At 32.9% G+C, this 24,978-nt stretch overlaps 2 protein-coding genes across 3 annotated transcripts; one reads left to right on the top strand and one right to left on the bottom strand.

The window, feature by feature from the left end:
* Positions 1–3,810: 3,810 nt before the first annotated feature.
* LOC140676231 (uncharacterized) lies at positions 3,811–19,614 on the top strand. Of its 2 annotated transcripts, none has more exons than XM_072911102.1 (4): positions 3,811–3,963; positions 16,189–16,448; positions 16,536–16,655; positions 16,810–19,614. In XM_072911102.1, the coding sequence occupies exons 1-4, from the start codon at positions 3,928–3,930 to the stop codon at positions 17,420–17,422; spliced, it is 1,029 nt and encodes a 342-aa protein (XP_072767203.1). In that variant the 5' UTR covers positions 3,811–3,927; the 3' UTR covers positions 17,423–19,614. The 2 variants fall into 2 exon arrangements, with proteins under 2 accessions (XP_072767203.1, XP_072767202.1); XM_072911101.1 differs by lacking the exon at positions 3,811–3,963 and adding an exon at positions 8,544–9,026.
* A 978-nt stretch (positions 19,615–20,592) lies between these two features.
* Positions 20,593–24,899, bottom strand: Cpr49ah (cuticular protein 49Ah). Its single transcript, XM_072911104.1, has 4 exons — positions 24,784–24,899; positions 23,349–23,524; positions 22,568–22,829; positions 20,593–21,249 (listed from the first exon to the last, which is right to left on the bottom strand). The coding sequence occupies exons 1-4, from the start codon at positions 24,793–24,795 to the stop codon at positions 21,157–21,159; spliced, it is 543 nt and encodes a 180-aa protein (XP_072767205.1). The 5' UTR covers positions 24,796–24,899; the 3' UTR covers positions 20,593–21,156.
* Positions 24,900–24,978: the final 79 nt, after the last annotated feature.

The raw sequence follows: 24,978 nt of genomic DNA, 5'->3' as shown, positions 1-24,978 counted from the left end.
GAGTAGGGTTGAGCTGCTGAATAAAGTTCTTCATAGTATTTTTGATTTCCGACATATCTTATTTTATTACACAAGAGAATATTAAGATTATATACATATATAGTACTACACCCGAAAACCAGATAAATAATAGAATATAAATATAATAAAAAATAATAATTATAGATAAAAAATAATAATTATATACAATTCAACATAAATAATTATTTAATATTCAATTCAACACAAATTAACTTTATTTTCGAAAACATAAAATATACGACTTTTAGACACAGAATATATATATGTATAATTGTATATTGTCTTAGAATTAAAATATCATTTTTATATGTAATTGCAATTGAACATTTAATCCAATAGAAAGCAATTGTTTTTAAATCGTGATTAATGCTAGTGTTAGACTGTATAGAGGGTAATCATGATTTCATACTTTCTCCTAAAAGAGATCGGTAATGGACGGAATTATTTTTCAATGTGTATGTGTATTGAGTGTAGAAAGACTGTAGTGTATGTTGTGTAGTACAATGTAGCTACTACAACACAAAATTACGTTGACACTCAAACTAGTTAATATGCTAATGATGTAACACTGTAATACAACACATAGTATAATTTGTTGTCTAAAATACAAGTTCTAAAGTAACGTAGATTACAAATAATGCATATCAAGTTATTTTTGTACGTGACAAAACTTTTCCACAATTAATTTACATATTAATCGATAATGTGGGAATTGAATTATTATTTCTAGCGATGCAGAAAATATATTGCCTATCGGCAACAATATTAAAATTCAATATTATCTAGAAATAATAATAGAAGTTAATAATTCAAATATCTTTTACTTTCTAAGTATATACTGAATCATATACATCTTAAACTACGTGTAATATCGAAAATCTTTTATTATAATATTTTGTCTCGAAAAATAAAAACAGTCATCCTTCTTAATGCATACCTGTCATTTTGTGCATTGCATTAATTGTATCGCAGAATGAAGGATAGCTGTTATATGAACATATTGTGATCACCGATTAATTCTTGACACATAATTCTCGACACTCAATTTAAAAATATCGATGATACTGTTTTGTTAGCCGTGAGGAATATGTATATTTAATTAGAAAGATACGTGGGTATTCACATAATTACGAAGTCTCCTTACTTCTTTCCTTGAGGATACGCGGGTCTAGGTAAATGTGAAAAGCGAGCAAGGCCAAAGTGAAGGCAACAAGGAGTCCGTTGAAGTTAATGCTTAACGATTAAGTAACGATGATGTAATCCCGACTATAGAGACCTACCTGTATGTTAATAGGAGTAACAAGTTTATCAAGCGCCTTAAACGTGAGATATATGATACCTTATCATATAAGGTCATTTTGATGAGATACAAAGGAGATATAATTTATGAGACAAGGGCTTTAAATATATATATATATATAAGACATATAATTGTTTTTTATAAACAATATATTTTTTATTAAATATTTTATTATTGTTTTTCAATTTAAAAGTTTCGACTATCAAAAGATCAGTCTATTTGATGTTGTAAATTGTAATTATGAATTGGATACTTCCTTTTAGCTGTATCATCGTTTCTTGTTGCATTTCCATTGAGTATTTATTCTCGGAAATCTTTTTCAAATAAGTTGGCGATTGTTAGATTAGACAATACGTTTTTCTATTAGGCAATATTATTGACATAATTTTTTGGATTAAAATTTCAACCATAATTTTATCTGTGAAAAAATTGTATGCAGAATGTATGTGTGTTTAATCGAAATAATAGCTTTTTGTATAATAAAAATGTTGTAATAATTGACTTATTGAATAAGAATATTTTAAATGCATCTTTTTATTTGAGATTAAAATAATAGTTTATAAGCTTTTGTTATGTATTTATATTAGTGTGTCTGACATAGAAAACGATTAAACTTTTTTAATCAAAAATCGTTTCTCTTTTACTAGTAAAGAAATTTAATTAATTAAAATATATTTAATATCAAATATTTATATTAAAAGATTAGAAGAATAAAGATCGTATATAATAAAAGAAAAAAATAAGATCAATATTTACTTATTTTATAAATGAATTAAAAACTTAATTTATTGTAAATTGAATATTATTTATAAAATAAGAATAATAAAATAGAATGTTTGTTGGTGTTATGAGCCAAACGAATTTCCTTCGATTTTGTCATCTCTGGTCAACGATCTCAGGTGAATGTTCGAAGACGCCTGTATATCGTCATGTTCGAGGACAATAAAAAATTCACGCGCCCACGTCACTTTATCTGGCACTTTATCCGTGTGCTTTGTGCGGTAACAGTGCGAATTCTTAAATCTAGCAATTACGTCATATGACGCAAGCGTTTGTTATGGAGGGCAAGCTAGATCTAGTTTTACCTGGCAAGTGTGGGCGATTTGTCGTGGAATAATATTCCAACAGTAATAACAGTCGCGTAGAACAAACCCGCTTGCATAAATTACCGCCAAAATTACTGTATTTCCACAGTTATTCGCGGCAGTTTAGCACCATTCTCACATGTACAATAAAAAGAAAAGATAATAAAATATCTCTATTATTAACGTTTGTGACTATTCTTTTTGAATTTATAATGCAGATAACATTTGAAAAAAAAGAGAGAAAAAGAAAAAGAGAGATTGAAATTAATCCAATGATCCTAAAAAATTTGGCAACATAACATAATATCTTTAAAAAAATCACTTGTGTTTACTAATTTTTTTCTTTTACCTTAATCGATTTATTTAACACTCTAACAAGTACCCTATGGAATTTGATACATGAAATATGTATATAAAATATACGATACATTGATATAAAATATATCTTTGACTCTTGAATATTTTAAGTATGGTCATCGACTGGTGCTTATTGTTAGACACAAACTTACTTAGTAGTTTGCCGCATTGCGTTCACGTAGAATGATCGCGAAAGCGATCATTTTTCCGCCCTGCAATTTCGATGTCACGTGTGTGCAATGCACAGGAAACATTTCCGACATTTCGTAAAACTTCGCGCTGTTGTTCTTCAGACGTTCTATTCCTGAATCTTTATTGATCAACATCGATTGAATGCGATTTCACTCTGAAGCCAATAAAAAATACGAAACAAAGTATTACATCTACTTCTCTATTCAGATATGTGATTGCGGAAATTGCGTTCTTGCTGCAACGTAGAGCTAGAATTCAAAATCCGCCATGGGAAAATTTTCTAATGGTTCGCGATTTGTTAAGACTTTGTGTGACACATATCACGTCTATACATCGTACATACTTTGTCATTTCTACTTTTATAATAGAAAAATTTACATATTTACAAAATATTTTATTTTTGCATAAAATGCTTAAAAAAATTAAAATATGCTGCCAATATTTTTTTTCCTTAAAACTTATTTTATATTACATTGAGAAAAAAATGCGTTATTCTATACATAAATAAATTGTTAACAAGTTGATTCCGTTGATTTCCCAGTTATTTACATTATTACTTAACATTGCAAACTTGTGTCTAAAAATTATAATATAATTCCTAAGATATTATGTGAAATAATTCTTTTGCGTGATTATACAAGTATTTAGTAAGCGAAGGATATGCATGAAATCAGCGCTGATTGTTTATCTATCGAAATCGTCGACATACGGCCAAGCAGACATTCGTAAAGGAAAATTGCGTGGGTCAAGCCTACCCTGCCAACTACGGAGCCTTGGCTCGTTTTCATGTGTAGGCCGCAAGTACAATCTGGCTTCGGCTTGGTAGGCTTCGCTTCGATCAGTGATCGAGCACGATTAAGCACGACAAGATCGTGCGCAATCTCCCGTGATTCGCGCGAAATTTAATCGGTCTTGGCTCTATTAATCGCTCTTGGGTCTTTCTACCTGTCGTTGAGTTATCGGACTAGAAAGATGCGGCGGAGACTCGTCTCCGTTTTGTCACTTGTGGTGAGTTTTGTCTTGTGCTATTCTTAACGAATTTGATATGACTTTAGTCTTTGCATTCCTAAAAGTCAACTAAATTATATTTTTTTTACTTTTATTAATATGTCCCTATAGCAGAACAATATTTTTTAATTTTAATGTATTTTTTAATAGCCACTGTTATTCCTTTGATATAAAGATACACATTTTCTGAAAATTATGACTATATCTAATTTATTTTTATAGTTAAAAAATTAATAACTAGTTAATAATAGTAATATTTCTCAATTGCAATATATTTAATCAAAACATTGCCTCAATACATACTACACTTTTTAATATTGCATTTGTACTACATTTTGATTATTTTCTGACTTAAACTGCATTCTTTTCAATTATAACCGCGATAATAATTATAAAAACATCATAAAAACCACGCAATTAATATTTGAGAATCTTGTGTTTTATTATTAGACATAAGTGTTTTATTAGCATAATAAAATACTTATTGCTGAATAAAAACGTCGATTTAAGAATATTATCTAAAGTTTTTGCTCTTATGTAATGGCGATGTTTGACGATAAGATGAATAAAACTAGAGACAAAATCAGGAAACGGCTTGCATAGAAATACAAGGGTGGCGGATACGCGCAATGTCAGACGATATCACTCATACGCATCGGGATTACGAGTATATGATTTTATCAATTTCCTGCCGTAAGACTGCATATATAGCGGTCGTGAGAATTTATTTCGACGTTCTTCTCTGCGAATTGTTGCATTGCGTGCACAATGCAAAACTGTTTGTATATGCGCTCTATTACGTTCCATTCACGCAAGTCTCGCGTGAGCGAAGCTCCTTTAATTGCTAAACAATAATTCACATGTCAATAATTATTTTTATCATATACTTGATCATTTTGATGTAAACATATAATAATTAAGATACGACTAAAGAAAATAATATATTCTTATAAACATTGTTTAACAAAATAAAATACTTTTAAACATTAAATTAAAAAATATAAAATAATATTTTTAATAATGTTCAAGCTTATTATTCTTAACTTTTAAATAAAACTAATAAATAAATAAAAGCTAATATTATTGTTGAATAGTACGCAAATCTATTACAAAGAGATAATTGTGAAAATAATCTATATACACATGTATACTGTCGTACTAATTTTGAACTGTTAGAGCATCTCGAAATTTCGCTATCAAATGATTATCATACACGCACACGCGTAAGCCGGCGCCTATCCAATCGCCTCTGCTCTCGGCTCGTAAAAGTGAAAGCATTGCGTCGTAAGCGCGGCAAGCGAAGGAGAAAATACACAGTGGACTCACTCGACTGTCAAAGGTAGAACGCTAGTCTGAATTGGGTTTGCATGCATGGTAGAGTAATCTCAATATCGATGAATGCAGTCTGAAAATAGAACTTGGAATTTAATCGACTCTGAATGTGCTAATTAGAAAAAAAGTACGGATTTTTTAATTAATTTGAAATTAATCTTTCTTTATTTTTTTCACAGCTTCTTAACTTTTATTGTTAATACTTTGTTAACTAAAATATAAAAATTCTATCATAAAGTCATGTGTTTGAAATTAAAAAAGAAAGATAAAAAATAAGATTGTAACTTTAACTACATATATATAGACGATAAATAAATGATAGAAATGTTTTCTTTTTTTTTCAATTTTCCAAAACTTTAAACGAGAAATTTAAAAAGTTGGACAAAAACTATATTTCTTCGTTGAAAACAAATTGATTCTAAATTCATCAAAGAATGTCTCTCTAAAATATTTTTTTATATTCATCTAGTGTAAAAAAGCAAGAAAAGATTCTGTCAAAAGACTGTGCGCTTTATTCAAGTCTTTGTTCCGAAGGGACGCGAATAAAACACTCTCCCACACGCCTCGGACAATCGAGAGAACGATCTTGTCGCGCGTTCTTATAGCGGCTCTATCTTGGCAACAAGACGTTTTCAAAAGTAGCAAATAAAGGCGATAGAAGCGAGGTTTCGATTTGCCAAAGAGAAACATGTCCAATGACATGTTCTTTTCTTGGTATCTTTTTATAGTCGATTGTGGATTATAAAAGCTATATAAAAGATTAGTTCTTTTAATAATTTCTTTATTATAATTCCTCCTCTCTTTCCCGTATTTTCGATTTTTTCGCTATTTTGCAACGTTATATAATGGAAGCACATGACAGCAGATTTATAATAAAACGATGCGATGTTTCACTGACGTAACGATTATTTCTCCTAGCAATTGTATATTACATCTTTCCATCCCACACAATTTTTGTGTAATACTTTAGAGCTTTCTCAATGTCACCTTGAGATACCTTATACTCACTTTCGGTTTCTCTTATAAAATAGTAAAAATATAACATAAGCTATCGAAAATGTCACGCATTGCATACAGAGCATCACATATACTATTCATTTACGTCGTTTGCATCTCTAACGTGGCAACGTGATACCATTCACTATAACGATAGGAAAACGAAGTATCCGCATCAGAACCGGATTTCACGTAGCATTAGAAATTTATTCGGATCACGGTGAGATCTTCGAACAGATAATTTCGCACTAATTTTGCAGAGGAAATTTTATTTATTCTTAATTTATAACTCCATCGTGCGACTTCCTTGCTTGTCTCGATAACATCTGTGCCTCTATGTCTCGTCGGCAAAAACACTTGATGACTGTTTTTAGCTCTACGCTTTCTCGCGACCGAAAAGATCCGTTTGATATTTATAATATTAACTTAAAAGCGCATACCGTTGCAATCTAAGCGGATTTATCGATTCGTTGTACATGTAGAAGTAGGGCATTCTATTACAGCTATTACTTCTTTTCATATCATTTTCATCTGAAAAGTACATATAATATTAAAAATTTAATTTTTTTTTATTAGATGTAATTATTAAAAAATTAAAATCTACTTTTCATGAATATAAAAATATTAATAGTTAAACTTGAAGCAAATTTGTTAAATCGTCCTTTGTACCGTTTATTGTAAAATAGAGAACATGAATGTTCTGCTATCTTTAATCTTACGCACGTCACTTATGCAAAGAAGAAAAATATATGTGGCGATGCACATGATCAATCATCACTTGTGTTTAAGTTGACACGAGATTACAGACGATGCAATTTTTAACGCAAATGACAAATTCTTCCAGTGACTAAAACGAACGTCAGGTTGGCGGCGTTTGTTTCGTCAGATCATTACAGGTAATGCGAACCATGATTACGGAACGATGATTACTTGACCCAAAGATGACGTAAATATGCGAGATGACATAAAGCTACAACGTTGCTTCCTGCTACTGTTGAGGTCCTGGGAACATTATCGAGAATATGTATTCCATATAATGTAATTAAAAGTGATGCACACACATATATAATTTTTTTCTAATTTGTCGAAAGGATGTAAAAAATATGCAAATAATAATCGATAAATGGGAAATATATGTTAAATATTTTCCATTGATTATAACATCCTGATTGATATACCCTTGAGTTGTAATTGGTATAATTATGATTCATTATATTTCTCAGAAAAAATGATATTATAAATGATAAAATCTAGAAAAAAATACATTACAATTATTAGAATATTATTATTTAAATGTACAATTAAAATGTTAAAAGATAGAAAAAATATATATTGTATTATTTAAGATAAATTTTATAATCAGCCAAAATTACTAAAAAATAATTTTCAAAGATATTAATTTTCTCTTATTTATCTCTAAAAGGTATTATACAAGAGGTTAATTGTAGCGTAAGTAACGATTTAGCGTCAATATATGACGGTCTTCCGTAACATTTTAATAGGAAATCAATCATACAAGACCTCGATCTTTCTCATCGCTCGAAGACAATTATAAATCTTACAGGCAATTTTCCTGCTTATAGATTCCTCAATATATTATTTTAAGATCGCGTGCTATTTGTAATTATCCGGCTGTCCATTTAAACGATTGTCAGTCATGCAAAACAAATTAAATATGCAAGACTTATAACCAAGCCTAAGAGTGATTTCTTCAACTATACTATGTCAGCAACTAGAAGAGTCTAAAATGAAATTATTCCACAAGATATTTCTCGATGACGCTAAAACATTTTCTACTATGTATCTTTCACTCTTCTTCCTCAATTTTTAATCACTAGTATTTACTTTTTGTAATAGTTAGATCATAAATCAATATAATAAAATAATATTTTAGTTATTTAAAAATCGGAAATCTAATTTTAACGAAGTTAATTATCATATAAGATAACAAATCGTAGAAATGAAGCGGAAGATCTCTTGGTCTTATATGGACCGAATCGCTACCCCTTTACGTCATCCGAAAGAATCGCGGAATCACGTGCAACGATTACGCATACTCCAAGTTAATAATTCTAGACCTGTCTTTGAAGCACGCATCATACAACGCGAATGTAGAGTACTCGATGGTGGGCGAGCGTGGTCTCGGTCGTCGGGAAAAACGGTCTCCTTACGGAGGGGGATGGTCGCGAGGGAAGGAGCGTAGGTCCGTCGTACAGCGGATCTGAAAATGCAGAGACACCGCCGGTTCTCAGTCACAGTATCGCTTCCATCCGGTCCGCCTCGACGACATCGACGCAATCGATGACTCGTCGACGCTGCCCTCTTCCGCCTCTCTTTCCGTAAACATCCGGTCCGTGAAAGTGGCTGCTTCTCATTTTCCCTTCTCTCATTTTCGATATTCGTGAATCTTTAAATCCCGCGGCGTCACGTCTTTCACTTCTTTTTCGCGGAGAGATTATATTTATATTGATATTTCTATATACTACAATTAAGAAGAAATATCTGATAGATTTTAGGTTGCAATTCGGTCGAGAAATTTCTTTATGTGATTAATCGCTGGAGACCGTAATGTATGTAAACGGGCAACTTTTGCGTAAGAAATAAAAGAACCTTTTGGCTCCAGCGAGATCGCTGCGATTACTACAAGGCGATTAAAAGGAAACCAGTGGAAATTGCAAGGTTGCACCGACGTGAGCATGATTTTGCGAACCTGTCTTTGCCTCAATCTCTTAACGGTAGGATATACAAATTTATTATTCATAAACAAATTTGCATTTATAATACATATACAGATATATGGAGGGTATCATAACATAGGGGCATATCCTGATTTTTTTAAAATAAGATATTAAGAGATATGAAAGTTCTATATTCTTTACATCTTAATAAAGCTGTGTTTAATTAAATGATGACCTCATAATGGAAAATTTTTTTAATATAGGAAAATTTAAACGTATTTTCCTATGTATGAAATGTGAATTTTAAATCATTTTTTTCATTTTTGTATAAAATTGCAATTTCGGGCTTATCTCCTATATTATTAAATTATTGATATATAGAAATTAATTAGTATTAATTAGTATAAATTAAATTAATTAGTTTTTTTTCAATTTTAATTAGTATTAATTAAATATTTTGTGCCAATTTTATTTAGCAAAAAATATTTAACTAGTAATAATTAATTTAATAAATTATAAAATAAATTATTATATACATCTTATTAATTTTTATACTTGTTTATATTTATAATGCATCAATTAATTCATAATGTCGAATTTAGCCGGCGCTTAATAAAGATGAATTCAATATTGACATTGAACCTGGTAGAGATTTCTCAAGCCAGGTTACCGACCTTTTCATAGATCTGCTGCAAACGTTTAATTCGCGTTGACATTGAAATTCTATGTTGAGGCTCCAGAATCCTCAACCGAGTAAAACATCGGTCGTGACTTGATGATTATGCGCGGTTTCTTAAATTATTCAGTAGTAACCGGCAAATAAATCGGTGAGACTACATAATCTTGCTATTTTCAAGATTGTGAAAATAAATTTCATAAAGTGATTTTAATAATAAAATCGTACTTTGTAAGTTTATGTAAAAAAAGCTAAGAAAGATTCGATTATCATATATAAATACAAATTTAATTAATTTTAACTTAATGTGCATATATACTGGTCGAATCATTACACACACACACACACACACATATATATATATATATATATATATATATATATATATATAATATTGTGATAAAAAATATACTAATATTAATAGATCTCTTTTTCTCTATACCTATTTTATTAATATCGAGAAAGTCGCAGAATTAGAACAGCTTATGTTTGAATGATTTTAAGGAATTTAAATATACATAAATATACATAAATATTTTAATAAAACTTCTCTAATATAATCTTGTGACGATTTTTAATTTTGTTTAATTCCGTATTTTACATTTAACAATTATAGACTTAGGAAAATAAAAATTGAAAGTATTTATGTCCATATATTGTCAAGCGAATGTACGGTATGCATATATTTAACGATGACGGTTCGAGCTCATTTGCGTAAGCACTCGTGTCGGTTTACCGCCAATTGTTCTGCACACTCATCGAGTGCAATTTATCACGCGTATATTCACATCTTCGCGCGAAACGTATGTACGTCCGATCAAAACTGACACCTGTAATTTGTGGAAGGCGTTCATGAAAGTCGACTTCGAGCATGCGTTCGTGAAAGAGGCACCCGGTTCTATTCTTACTCCGAGAGAGTTCGATGCACGAGCTCGTGTACCGTGAAAATCGCGTGAATAGAAGTGTAACAGAAGAGGACGTTCTCTCCTCTGATCGGATGTATCCATAAATAAAAATGCATGCGTGATAAACAATGCAAACAGTTAGTTTAGATTGAATCCAATCAGTAAAGCCAATCCATTTCTAACAGTAACTTGATAATCAAATGATGTATTAAATTATAGTTTTGTCATATCTTCTTGTGCTAGATTTATTTAACAAAAACAATGCATTTTAAATATTGATAAAAATCAAACATTTTAATTGCTAAATATATAGTGAGACAATATACAAAGTGTCCCAGAATTCGCGGACATTTTTGCTGAGGAAAAAGTTGCTTCTTTTGGCACGGACAATCACGCTATGCATTCCGTGTTCGCGAATTCTGGGACACCCTGTGTAAGCTGTTAAAGCCAGCTTACTCACAAGAAAAGCTATTGAGTTTTCTGAGAATAAAAATAGTGATAATTACTTTCCAAACAAATAAAAATATCTTTTTCTTATAATTTTCATTGAATAGATATTAATTAAAAGTGTGAGAACATAAGATTTTAGATATTAGTAATTAACTTGTTAAAGAAGTCTTATCTGATTTAATTAAGCGTGATATTCTTTTAACTCAGCAATCTTAAAGAATTTATTCCAACATATTTCCTTTTTATTGTTAATTATGAATTATTCTCTTATCGCGATTTTTAGAATACATATATTAAAATTAATGAAAATTATAATTATCAAAAATGTAATTAATATTATTATTCCGCCTAATTAAAATAATCTAATGAATTGCAAAACATATTTTTTTAAATAAATTTACAATTTATGATTATTAATTTTATCTATTATTCATGTAATCGTACGATGAAGAATAATATAAGAAGAAACTTGTATTTAAATAAAATTGAGAATACATTGTGATCTTAAATACCAAGAAGAGAAACAATGTCAAATAACTTGGGTGTATTAAAGCCTTAGTTTAGAATATATTACTGACTGCATACGTAATGTGTTACAATGGATGTCACACTGAGAGCGATATATACGAGATGTTCGCGTTGGAAAGAGTTAGAATAGCTCATCGATCCTTGTCCCGTAAATATCAAAAACCACGCAAAGGTAATTAATATCTTACACTCCGAATATCAATTAGCGCGCGCGTTTGCGTGAAGGTCGCGAAGCGCGTTCATGAAACACCGACGCTCCTCGAATGCCAAGTAAGATCGCAAACAAGATCGCGCATACCATGCGACACAATCTACGATTCATACAATCTTACGACCTGTAATATTACGATTGTATACGATGCAGTTGGATCACGGCAAGATGCCACCAACGATGTTGCTGCATACCATAAGCGCGAAAAATACTGCCGAGATTTCAAAAGCTTCTTACAACGTGCTACAATGCGCATAAAAAATGAATACATAACTTCAACGATATTAAATTTATGGAATATGTTGAAATAAATGACAATAAAAAGCAAATAAATAAAATAACTCATAATATCCTACTGAGAGATGAAAAAGATAGCTTTCTTTTTCTATCAGAGTATGACCTAGTGTAACAAATAATAGTTAAGAAATAAAATGCAGATTAAATTCAGATTATATTTTCTAATAATTAGCCATTTTATTATTTACTTTATTTCTAAAAATATTTTACTTATTTATTTGAAATAATTTTTTTAGATATATTTTATAATTAGGCTGGTGTAAGATCAACAACATTGTATACATTAAACTTGTAAGATATATACGATAATTTAAGCGATAAAAATATGTCAATGGCAACTTAATTATTTCAAACTAATCGTGAAAGCGATCAACCGAGGAGCTCATTAATTTATTTCATCTTTAATTAATTACCTATGCAATTAGTCACATATCCTTTTCTGTACCGAATTCATTGTCGGCTCTCAATGTCGCCAATTTTTCGGGCACAACTTAATTATAATTCCAGATTATATCACGTGGGGAGTAAGCACGTGGGAACCGGGGGGGAGTGTAAAGTGTTTTTAATGAGATCGCGCGCGAGAGGATGGAGAACGGCGGCGGAAGCGAGCGAAAGGAGCCGCGGCAGGCTCCTGTGTAGAAGTGAAATCACCGTGACTGGTCGGGACAATGGACGGTGCAATGATAATTTAGCGGGTTAATCGCGCGGCTTGGATGGCCTCGTGCAGAATCGCCAGCCGAAACGATGGCTTTCCTTTGAAAAGATGGAAATTGATGCGTGGCGAGGTTAAAACGCACGCTAGACTCCTTGTGAAGTGGCTCCTTGTGAATCGCGCCCTATTATAATGACGTGAATAAAATTCATGCCACTGTGTTGAGTCCTTGATACATAACGCAATTTATTCTCCGTCTCGATTGTTTATCATCCCAGCCTGGGATCGCAATTATCCGTAGAATAACTCTTTCACTGAGGCAAGGTTCGGGCGAGAAGATCATTGTGCGTTCTCTCGATTTAAGAAGATACTATTAAATTACTTTCTCATGCTGAGCCTCTCTCTTCGTACATCTAAAAAAAAAAGAGAGAGAGAGAGAGAGAGAGAGAGAGAGAAAGAGAGAAAATCAGTTAAACTTCAGTTAACTTTAATTAATGTTTATACAGGAATGAAAAAGGGAGAGACTGGCTTTAATCTTTAGTTAAAAAATTATACGATAATGAATAACACGTTAGTGTGCGTTTATAAATTAACACATATATATTATATTGCTCTTTTTACAAAAAGATGGACGAATATCTTTTACTGACTTTAGTAATACAACGTTAATTCCTCACTATAATGCCATTGGGAAGAAGAAACAGTTCCGCTCGAATGAAAATTAATACTTTCTTGCGAGCACTATAATTTTGACGAAGATAGAAAAGCGTCCACGTAGTTTCTCTCAAGAACAAAAGCAAATTCCGGAAAAGAAAGGTTCACCCTACAATGCTGTGTATAGAAGCTATATCGGTCAATTACGTCATGAAGTCGGCAAAATTCTATCATCTTTTTTTGTTCTCAAAACTGCATATAAAACAGGCCTTAATCTTATCATTCAATCTATCTCGAATTACACAGAATGAAATGTAAAAAAAGCATCCTGCATGTACACGCAATATCGAACTAATAGAATCGATAAAATCTGCCGACAAAGTATCTTTCAAAGAGTTTTAAGTCTATAAATATTAAGATAATAAATCAATTTTATATATAGATCAAAGATGCTTACAATTAGGCTTTATCAGAAGTTTTTATCAAAATGGCTCGCGTATACAAAAACAAAATCGTGATTCTCCCAGGGATGCATGTTTCAAGGATATCGACCTAACATTGAGCCCGACTCCTACAACAACTATCATTTTTCAAGTTAAAATGCCTCGCAGCAATAACACTGTGAACCAGTTTCAAGGATGGCAAAGCAATCTCGAGTGTGACTTCTTCCCAACGAAGAGATATAGTAACACGATGTGTATTAAGCATACGTGTGATACATGGGAAGGTCCAAGGTCAATTGTGGCGTACCTTGACACTCTACATCATGTCCCATAAAACAAAATTACATTCACGAAGGAACCTGTAAAATCGAGTGTCGGTTAAGAAAAACTTCATCTTATCTTACTCCAATGCGTGTACTGCTTGTATAAATATTATTTTTTTATCTAATATTATACGTATCAAAAAATTTTAATATATTGCATGTATAATTTTTTAAACTTTTTAAATTTAATAAGAAAGAAAACATTTTTTTAAGAAAAATTCTAATCTAGAAATATCTTGAAAAAAAATTCCATTTCTCTTTTCTTTTGCAAATATTTGTGCTATTTTTCATTTCTCTATAAATAAAATAAATAAAAAGATATTGTTTATATATATTCCACGGAATATATACCTTGATGCGTAATACTTAGACGCCAGCCCTACGCTCAGTCGACCTGGCATCTCTTAATATGGACCGACAAGAGGTGGACCTCGTGGTCTTGGTCAATCCCACGCAAAATCCGCGATAGAAGGGATAAGTATCTCTTACGTGACCACTGTGTTTGCGCGCAATGTTTGCCGCTATGAAAGATATTACGATAGAAGGCACTACATTCTCCGAGTGGTCGGAATTATTATGGTATATTGTAGCGTACGCTTTCTGACTAACGAGTAGGTTCAGGTTCAAGATATCGCTACGTAAAATGAGGATTTGTCACGTTTCTACTTTTTATGGTTTCTTTCTATTTTATTTTTGAAACAAAGAGACGCGAATAATTATAAGTCACGGACCAATGCACGGATTTCGAGCTTTTTACGACGACGATGAGCAAAAACGAAACATGATTCTAAATGTAGAAATTTTATTTTTACACAAACCGAGACGCGATACACAACACGTATTATTTTAATTGTCCTGTCGCTATGACGTAAAAAAGTAATTTATACTACGTGCAGAAAGAAAGTTGTTTGATCTTAATAATTGTCGCGGATATCATTGATTAATCTTTTCTTGCAATCAGAATTGATGACTCTTTGCTACGTATAAAAAGAGAGGTAATTTTCTTTAATAAAAATTAGCTTCAAGAGAAGATTTCTTTTTATCGCATCTATATTTCCTTTGAAAACGACCGTGAAAAATACAAAAAAGTAAACAACTTCTAAAGAATGCATGTATACAACACATACAGAAAATCTTCCCCTACAAAAGCTACGACTTAAATTTATACCAAGAATTCAGTTATCGCACATAAATAAACTTTTAGTGGTCGCAACTTCTTTGCCATCGCGATGTGATATATGCTCATGAATGAGCAGAGCAGCATGAGTCTAGAATGCCATCAAATTTTGCGAGAAATCTGACGAAGTAAAACGCGTCGTCGTTTCGAGCCTGACTGGTCCGAAACCATTTTCAAAACGGAACGTTCATCGTCTTCAGGTCGTAACACCGTAAATGGAGTGATTACGACCGACAGGCGAAGCGGAGTTTATGTTGCCGCGCCTACAAGTAACCGTGTAGATTGTAAAGAAGAAAAAGGAGACGGGTCTCTCGTGGCCTGAGAAACGATGCTGACTAATCGTTCGCGAAGAGATATATCTCACGTAGCTGTTCGCGTCCCTTGTATAGTTTCTCGTCAGCTAACTAGAGATTCGCATATGTGCTTGTGAAGCTTAACCGGCTTATAGATTTGAACTTGTAATAATATTTGGCCAGCAAGTCTCATTTTTATTTTCTGCAATGTAGATGGATATCACCTAGGACGGTTATTACCTATAAATAATTTATTGTAGAACTATGTAATTGAATTCTTTCACAAACACTTTTTCAGTTTCTATAAAATTCAAAGAAATGTATTAAATATTATATACGTCAAACAGTGATCTCCTTATTTATTGTATTTTTTAAATAAAAAATATACAAATTTAAAAATAAAATTATCTTCTGTGCATATATTTTTAATCTCTAATAAATTCTTTTCTTAACTTTTATTGTAATAGATACTGGTTGATTTAATATTTTTCATAACACACTGAGCGGATATCTTAAAATTTTAGTAAGACATCTTATGCTTATTTCCATCAATAGCAATAACGAGGGATCGACGTCACGCGGAAACGATTTAAGCAGATTCACGTTACAGGTTTCGGCGCTGTGTTTGACAGCGGACGAGATCGAGGCCCAGAGAAGCGGCTGGAATCTAAATCCCAACACACAATATCATATTCAGACCGATGAGGGCCCAGAGAGGTTCTTTCGCTTTCAAACATCGAACGGCCAATACAGAAAAGAAAAGAGGTTGGCTGACGGCACGGTGATCGGAACGGAAGGCTGGCTGGACCCTCTCGGATATTTACGACTGAAGGATTATATCGCGGATCACGAAGGATTCCGGATACTAAAGTAGGTTTAACGAAACATTGGATTAACTAATAATGATAATAGCGTTTGGAGTGACAAAATTCATTCAAAATGTTGAAATTTTTGTAGATCGAAGATGGTTTATGTGGGTAAAGATCGTCCTATCCAGGACGCAATAGCGGAAACAAAGAAGGTTCCCGCACAAACTGGAGTTCTGGCCAGACCAAGAAGACCGCCCAATCCTTTTAGGTAAAAATTATATCGAAAAACTCATCAAATACAATATAACTTGCTAAAGTAAGACTTATTTACTACTTATTTGCTTTTAAAAAATAAAAATATATTTTTTTTAAATATAATTATTAAAAAAATATAAAAATAAGTGTAAATTTATGTTTTACAGACGACCGGATCCAAATGCCATTGTACCGTTGTCCGGTAATGACATTACTTCCGGTTATTACACTCCGACAACCATCAGGCCTCGACCAATTTACTCATCGATTCCGGGCAACAATTATTATTCGAATCGACCAGGTTACTCCTCTGGATCTGGATTGCAGAGCCTGGATACCTATCATCGACCACAGACTACTTATTATCGCGGATCAGTCGCTCGGCCACCGACTCAGCTCCTCGAAGCTCCCTATGAACCTGCTGGTGGCTCCTCCAGCAGACCGAACTACTCTCCAATCTCTCGGAATGATCCGGGCGATTTCCCGCCATACGATGGCACTTACACCACGGCAAATGGTTTCCAGTATTATCTTAGGAGGCAATATCACGAGGAGGGACGAGAGCCTGATAGCAGCAACGTTGGTTCGTTCGGCTACATCGATCCGTTCGGCATCAGACGGGTGATTTATTATAAGACGGATCCAATCACTGGCGGATTCCTGCACAAGAAGAACAATCGATACGTCGGCTTCAACGCAACGCCATACGATCCGCTTCCGCCCGACCTGTCCAGGACACGTGTCTCGAGAACCTCCTCGAAGAGAGCTTCTTCGTCGTAATAGTTTCCTCGTTGTTCATCGCTTTGTCACGTTGTAGCACGACGTTTATCGCGAGGAGCTCATCACATCCGATACAGCATCGACGCTGGGTTTCACCAACGCTGGATGGCCTCGGTTCGACTCGATGATCTCGATCGAGACCGTTCATCGAATTGAACTGCCGCCTATTGTCGATGTACTCTGGAGAAATTCTCGTTGGTCGTCGATTTTCCGACCGCGATAGAACCAGCGAATGTTGAAGAGAGGAAGAACAATGAATAAAGTCTCTGAATAAAGATAGAGATTATGTTCTATGAGAAGGAATAATGTTTCTCGACAGAGAATTCTCGTTTACCAACATTGCTTATACAACATTTTTCGAAGTGCCACGATTTTTTTTTGCTGATGTACGACTCCGTTGTGTTATATTGTCAACGGTTGCCAGTATTATCCGAAATAATATAGCGTTACGAGGAATGCAAGAATCGATTGAAACAGGAGACGATCGAGATGCAATGTGAAAAAAGACAAAATTTAACAGAGAGAAAAAAGTATGGATTATATAAAGAAGCGAGAGATATAAACACACAAAGACTTATCGAGAACCTCGCGGCGGCGACTCATCGCTTCCTGATTCATTCGTTCCGCTATTGTTGCGTTATTATCGCTAGCAGATGATCGGATACCGCGAAGAGACGACGTTAGATGCCATGCTGGACTAGTTTTAATTTTCAGGGAAGAGCGGTGGGACTTCCTTGAAAGAAAGAAAACTGTAAAATCGTTAGGGACAATGTTCGCCAAGTTTTCCAGTTACGTCATCGATCTATGAAGCGTGCGAAGAGTCTCGGTTACCATTGTCTCACGTATAAGCTTCATACGTGTAAGCTTCAGTAGCCTATATTTTCACACAGAGAGATACTTTAGAAAGTTCATTCGCATCATAAGACGTTGTTGAAGTAGCGTGCAACTTTTCACGATTTTTAAGGTTTATAAGAGAAATTTTTTGTTCAAATTGACTATCTTTTGATGTAAATTCCTATATATCTCTACGAAATTTTTATTTTGCTTTTATCTTTTTCCACTGTTGGCGAATATTGAACTACGATTGAAGAATTCCACCTAATAAATCAAAATAGAATAGGCCGGCACTTTGGCGTGAGCGGATCATACGTTAATCCTACAACGCGTTTTTTTTTTTACTGCCAATTTCAACGAAATTTTATTTTTATTTTATTTGTATAGCAAAATTATTTTTAGCGAAATATTAATTTTATAGATTACAATTACGAGATAATGCACTGATGACTTCACTGTTCGAATTATTATTGGATTTAACTTAAAAAAAATTCAATGCTAAAATTTATAACTTATTATGAAATTTATAATTTATAATTACACAAGTATGTGTTATTACACCTCGCTGCGCATTGTAGAATTAACTCAGCGCTGCAGATTCGAAAAATCTTGATTGCTTTGTACCTTCTACTCTGCTGACGCTAACGTAGTTTCCTTCCTAGTTTTAATACGTGCGTCCGAATATTTCTACATACTAATTAATCTGCTGCCGTTTAAAGGATCCGCTCGTGCCAAACGACAAAGAAACCGCGTAGCATTAGTTAATCGTTAAGTTAAACTTCATTAAGTCGCGACAATGGTGCTGATTGTTAGGTAAAAACGGATATACCGCGCACTTTCCGTTCTTTTAAGACGATGAGAATTATGCCGTTCCGCTGCTCTATGCATGTACTTAATTGCAATTTTCGGATTATAAAATCCCTCGAGCGATATTTCATCAACATATGTCTGAAGGTCAAGGAATACGATTGTACGTAAGATATCGCTTCGTGCTTATAACTTATTTCATAATAATTGCGAGAGCGAATAATCGCTCGCGCACAGAAACATGTGATATGAAATATAGTTTAGAAAGATCAAGTAATTAAAAATTTACTTAACATGTGGAAGTGTTATTTCGTAAAGAGAATTAGATAAATAAAAAAAGCTGAAAACTCTCCATTATATCTTATTGAGATTATGTTTGATGAAATTGTAACACATGTCACATTGATTCTGGCTATATCGGCATTCGTAACAAGTTTAACATTTTTTTAGCTACACTTTATCAGTTTTGAGCGCAACTTATTGTATTTTATTAAAATATTGACCAGAATATTGTGCAGTGTACGCTAATAAATTGCTAGAAATGAAATAAACTCATTTTATATTTAAAGAAATATCAGTAAAATCCCGGCTAAAATAAATATGTAAAATTCCTCGACATTGCGAATGTCAGACTTTATTCTAAATATATATTTTATTTGTGCCAAGTGATAGTGTCTGTCATTATCTGTTTACAAATATTTTTATCAATTTATTTAGAATTTCTTTTTGGAAATAGATGCTGTTATATATAAATCTATTTTTTATAGAACTTAATAGAATTTAATATAAAATCTTTATCAATCTATAGATAAAATACTTGTTTTTTATTTCAAAGAGTTATCGTGTATCGCGTGTGTAAATAATATTTTATCATACGGGTCACGTCACGCAGCGCAATCAAACGTGCGCGCGTATCTCACATGTCGCATAATTGTAATGACAGTGCATCCAGAAGCATCGGCATTTGCTTATTTGATCATCATACTTCATTTAAAGTTTCACTGGCCTTGACGCGCTACCTCGTAAAAAGTTTCACTGGCCTCGGAGTGCGCTCTCTTTTCTCTTCTCTCCGAGCACAAAGACTGACGCTCCTATAGATTTGTGTATCAAGAAACTAACAATAAAGAGCTTTGCTTTGTTAAATACATGCTTTTTTCTTTCCACATCCTTTTTTTCCTCTCCGGCTCCAAGCGCAGATCAATCGCAGATTTTTATCGTCATTTATACAACGTTTATGTTACGTTTATACCGATGATTTCTTATCTCACGGAAATTTTATTGATATCTCTGCAATGCCCATGTATAGGTTTATACACGCATGAGAATATGCGTTCAATAACTCGTAGAAATGTGTGACTGACATAGAGTTCATTTATTTATTCGAAAAACGAATTATTTGACTCCTTTTGCCATCACACACAAATATTGATTCCTGTTTTTTTTTTTGCTTTTGTTCCTAAGTATGTACTATTGTACCGATAAGAGATAAGCAGTTCTCAAAATTGTATTTAATATTTTTATAAATACATACATTTTTCCATGATAATCCAGATATAAGAAGAGAAGAAATAATGTGAAATATTAAATAAACTATATAAATTAATTTGCACATTAAAGAAACAAAATTGTGACATATATAATGTAAAAATAATAGCTACGAATAAATGTAAACATGGTCGGATTAGGTCGCTGGTACAAGTTACTCCAGTGACATTCTTCTTTATCGCAACACAACGAGAAATGTCAATTCTCAGCATTCGAAGAGCATAATTACGACGACTTTTTTGCTACAGAGAGAGAGAGAGAAAATCAGAAAGAAAAAGAAAAAATAAGAGAGAAAAAGATGAAGATTAATCATTAATGGTAGGCCAGTATCTCACGTTGAGAAAGGATCGGCATGATCAACGGTAGAAGGATGGAAGAACGAAGACGAACTTATCAAGCGATGTCTCTTACTGCAAATGTATACACATAATGGTGAGTGTATTTGGAACGCGCGAGGGAGTAATGTAACTTAACAACTTAATTGCTATTTCTTGATAACGAGCAGTGCTGTAAATACGCTATATCGCAGGAGGCTCGACAGGGATTCACTATTGATACTTTCTGTTGTAGTCGTCCCGCCTATCGATTTGCTGGTTCAATGGTTGTTGAGATTTTTGGGCTGCTGCACGAGCTTCTTCTTCCTAAAATGTATAAACGAATTTCAATAAAAACTGTTTCTGAAATTAATTTCATGTAAAAAATATTAAACCTGATTCTTATTTAAAAAAGATTCTTTGACGGAATCAAATAGAACTTATTTGAAGGTTACAAACAAGAATATTTATGTTTCATTATTGTATGATGAATTGTATTTCCAGAAAAATTTAAACATTTCTTTATTTTAATCAGTATTTTCCTCCTTTCATTTTGTAGATTAATTTATATGTATATAAAAATTGCTATTTTCCCCTGTGTGAAATTAGATATGGAAATATAAAATACTTAATGGATTTATTTAATAATGGTAGAATGTTAATTATCACGATTTATGAAGCCATTTTAATTGCATGCAGATTTTTCAGTACAGATCTATCTATGTTATGTTTCCTGCAGCGCATATAAGATTATAGTTTTCTACCCGAAGGAGAATAAAAACAGAAGAAAAGCCAGTAGCTGCTGTAGTGACACGATGATTAATGAGAGTCGAGAGGAAACCGTGTGCGATAGCAAGTAGCTAATTTTTCTCTTCTCTTTGCGCAAGTCATTTATACCATATACATATATGTTGAGCTCTTTAGTCTTTTCATCGATATGGATCGCTATCACGATTTCGCAAATGCTCGTAGTATACGGATAACTGAATGACTTTTCACAAGTCCTGCTCGTGGAAACCGTGACCTATACTAGCTATGGCGAAACAGAAGTTTCTTCCCATAAGATCGAGGAGAACGTCTTCCATAAAGGTGAACATGAATGTGAACATGGACAGAGGTGATAAGAAGTGATGAGAGAGGAGGGAAACAAGTAGGGATAATTGAGGACAGGAAATTGTGAATGGATTTTAATGTTGAATGCAGCACTAAATTTTTATATATTTTTCTGTTTCTCTCCCCCGACGTCATGAATGAATCTTCTTTTAATAGTTTATATCTTAAAGTAATATAAATACTTATATCACCCGTACACTTTAATTTTCATTTTCTTTCACAAATATGTCGATACCTATTTTAGAATTATTTTCTAGAATCAGCACTCAAATTGAGAATTTAATTACATAAATTGCTGTACAATATTTTTTAATTACAAACAAATATAATAAAATCTTGTAAAATTACTTTATCATTAATTTAAAATTTTTAATTTAATTTAATATTTATTATTAATTAAATTCTATCTTATAGAATTTCATGAAATCTCGAATAGCAACTAAAGTAAGCGTGGAAAAAGTATCCGAGAATCTTTCAGTAATTGGCGACAGTGAGGGTTGAACGGAAGAGGAAAGGTCGTGAGTATACTTACTTCTTGCTGACGAATACCCGCATAGATGAGGTCGAGGCCTTTCTGGATCTCTTCGCTAACGGGCGGTGGCGTGGGAATGTGATCGCCCTGCGCGTGAAAGCCGGTCTCGTCGGCCACGTAGTGAATGGTGATCAGCTGTCCCTCGGGACTCGTGTACGAGAAGGTGCCTTGCTGAACGATCGCCTCCGCCCGGTCTTCACCTTCACCGATGGTCTTGATGTAGCCGCTTTCTTCGGCAATGATGTTGTTGCCCGTTTCGTAACTGCAAGATCCAAATCTCCAGGATGTTAAATAATCGATTGCGCAAACGTAGAAGGCTCAGAGATCGAACCGCATTACATAATATTAAAATTCTCGCTATCGAAGATTCACGCAGACTCAAGACAGATTCAGCTAATGGAGCCATCCATATTGCGTCGGATTATGTCAAATTATTATTTAATGAATATTTTAATGGGCAGTATAATTATACGGAGAGATAAAATACATTATATCGGCGAAATATGTGTGCACGTGTAATATATAAAGATATTATATAAGAAACAAAGACTTTAAAGATTTATAATTTTATATAATTATTTTTAGTAGGTTTTTCTTACAAAACTTTTTTTTCTTCCAAAAAATACTAACTAATATTATCTTTTCAATATATATATATATATATATATATATATATATATATATATATATATATATATATAATTCTTTATTTAATAATTACTTTTTTAATATTTTTAAGACAACTTTGCGGTAAATTTGAAATTACAGAAAATACGATTACCTAGTTTTATAAGTTCCATCGTGTTCCTGTTGTTTATTCCAGTGCAAAATCGGGATAGGGGTAGTAGAGGTAGGTCGCCTGTTGTCGGCCTGATGTTGTCCATCATCCTGCTGATAGTTGCGTCCATGATAATTTGGATCCTGTGCCACCGCCAATCCCAGAATCATTGCCAACGCCTGAAAAATTACAAACGTTATATTCCCGTCTTGATTATGAAAATGCTTGATTAAGATATATTTCGCATATTTCAAACGCAGCAATGCGATCGATGCAATTATGTCATTAAGTAGAAACGTTATACCATAAGATTTAGATTACGTCAGTTTGTTCCCTTTCTAATCGACATTCTGAAACTAGAGGAATTAGCTAGGGAATCAAATAATCGAGAGTAGACACGGAAGAATCGAAGTAACACGAATGCCAAAGTGGATTTATCGATTTCTCTGCTACGAAATCGGCGATGCGCTCTCAGGAGATGAGTGAAAGTAAGAAGCAAATGCCAGCACGGGTCGTTTAACTCCTGACCCATTGGGTCCGTCCCATTTCATCCCAACCTATCGTGAACCTCTCCTATATTTCTTGATATCGTGTTACTTGTTCCATTATCATTTCAAAAACTTATCTTTATAACACTGCTATTTTTCTTTTTGGTAATTTTATTAAAAGATTTATGACTGACTCATCAAAATCAATTTATTTACATTGACTACTAAGAAAAAAAAAATTATAAATCTAATGTAATATGCAAATATAATATTAATTGTTGCAAGACTTTCTAAAGAAAAAAGACATATGTCATGAATAAATATATTTAAATATTTGACGAAAGTGATTGCGAAAACTAAAGATTTATATCAGTCTTTGGATTACGTAAAACTCTAGGTGTTAATCCCACGCAGTGGGATTCTTTCATCATTTCAATGATGCATCTCGCGCATATAAATTAATTAATGCGGGATTGTGTCGCAATGTATCAACGACAACGACAGAATTTTTAAGATTCTACATTACTTTCTTCATTAGCATATTTCTTGTTAGATAATGATTCTAATTAAATATATAATTTTTCAAATTATTATATTGTTTAAGTTACTCAATTTTTATCAAGTTTTAAAATAAATTTTTCAAAATCCTTGTTTTTTATCATTGTCAATAAATTTTGTTTTAATATATATTATACCTCTTTTTTGTTGGAATTAAAAGAACAGACTAGATAAAAAATAATTTAAATAGAAAAATAAGTAAGATTAATATTATTTGATCTGATGAAACCAGTTACATATACCAGTTAATAATAGATTCCTTTTTTGAAGCCTGCATTGAGATAATCAAGAACAATAGAAGAACACAGTATTATTTCTTCTACCCCGAAGAGGTAGAACCATCGCATCGCGTTCGATTGACGTTCCGGAAGACGGTCCTGACGGTTACTTACCACGTATTTCATTCTGACTCACGAGACGTGCACCTCGTAACAAGACAAATCGATGTAAACGTGCGACGGGAGTACGATAGAATACAAACGCAAGGAGATATTCGCAAACCAACGAGATCGACTGCAATCCCAGGAGAGGAAAGAAATCCTCTTTTATACCCACTCTCACTTTACCCCTACTCGAGGAGGCCTCGA

Source organism: Anoplolepis gracilipes, chromosome 2 (genome assembly GCF_047496725.1).
Source record: "Anoplolepis gracilipes chromosome 2, ASM4749672v1, whole genome shotgun sequence".
NCBI classification, from domain to species: Eukaryota; Metazoa; Arthropoda; class Insecta; order Hymenoptera; family Formicidae; genus Anoplolepis; species Anoplolepis gracilipes.
Note: the sequence above shows the minus strand (reverse complement) of the source record. Positions and strands in the feature narration are given on the sequence as shown.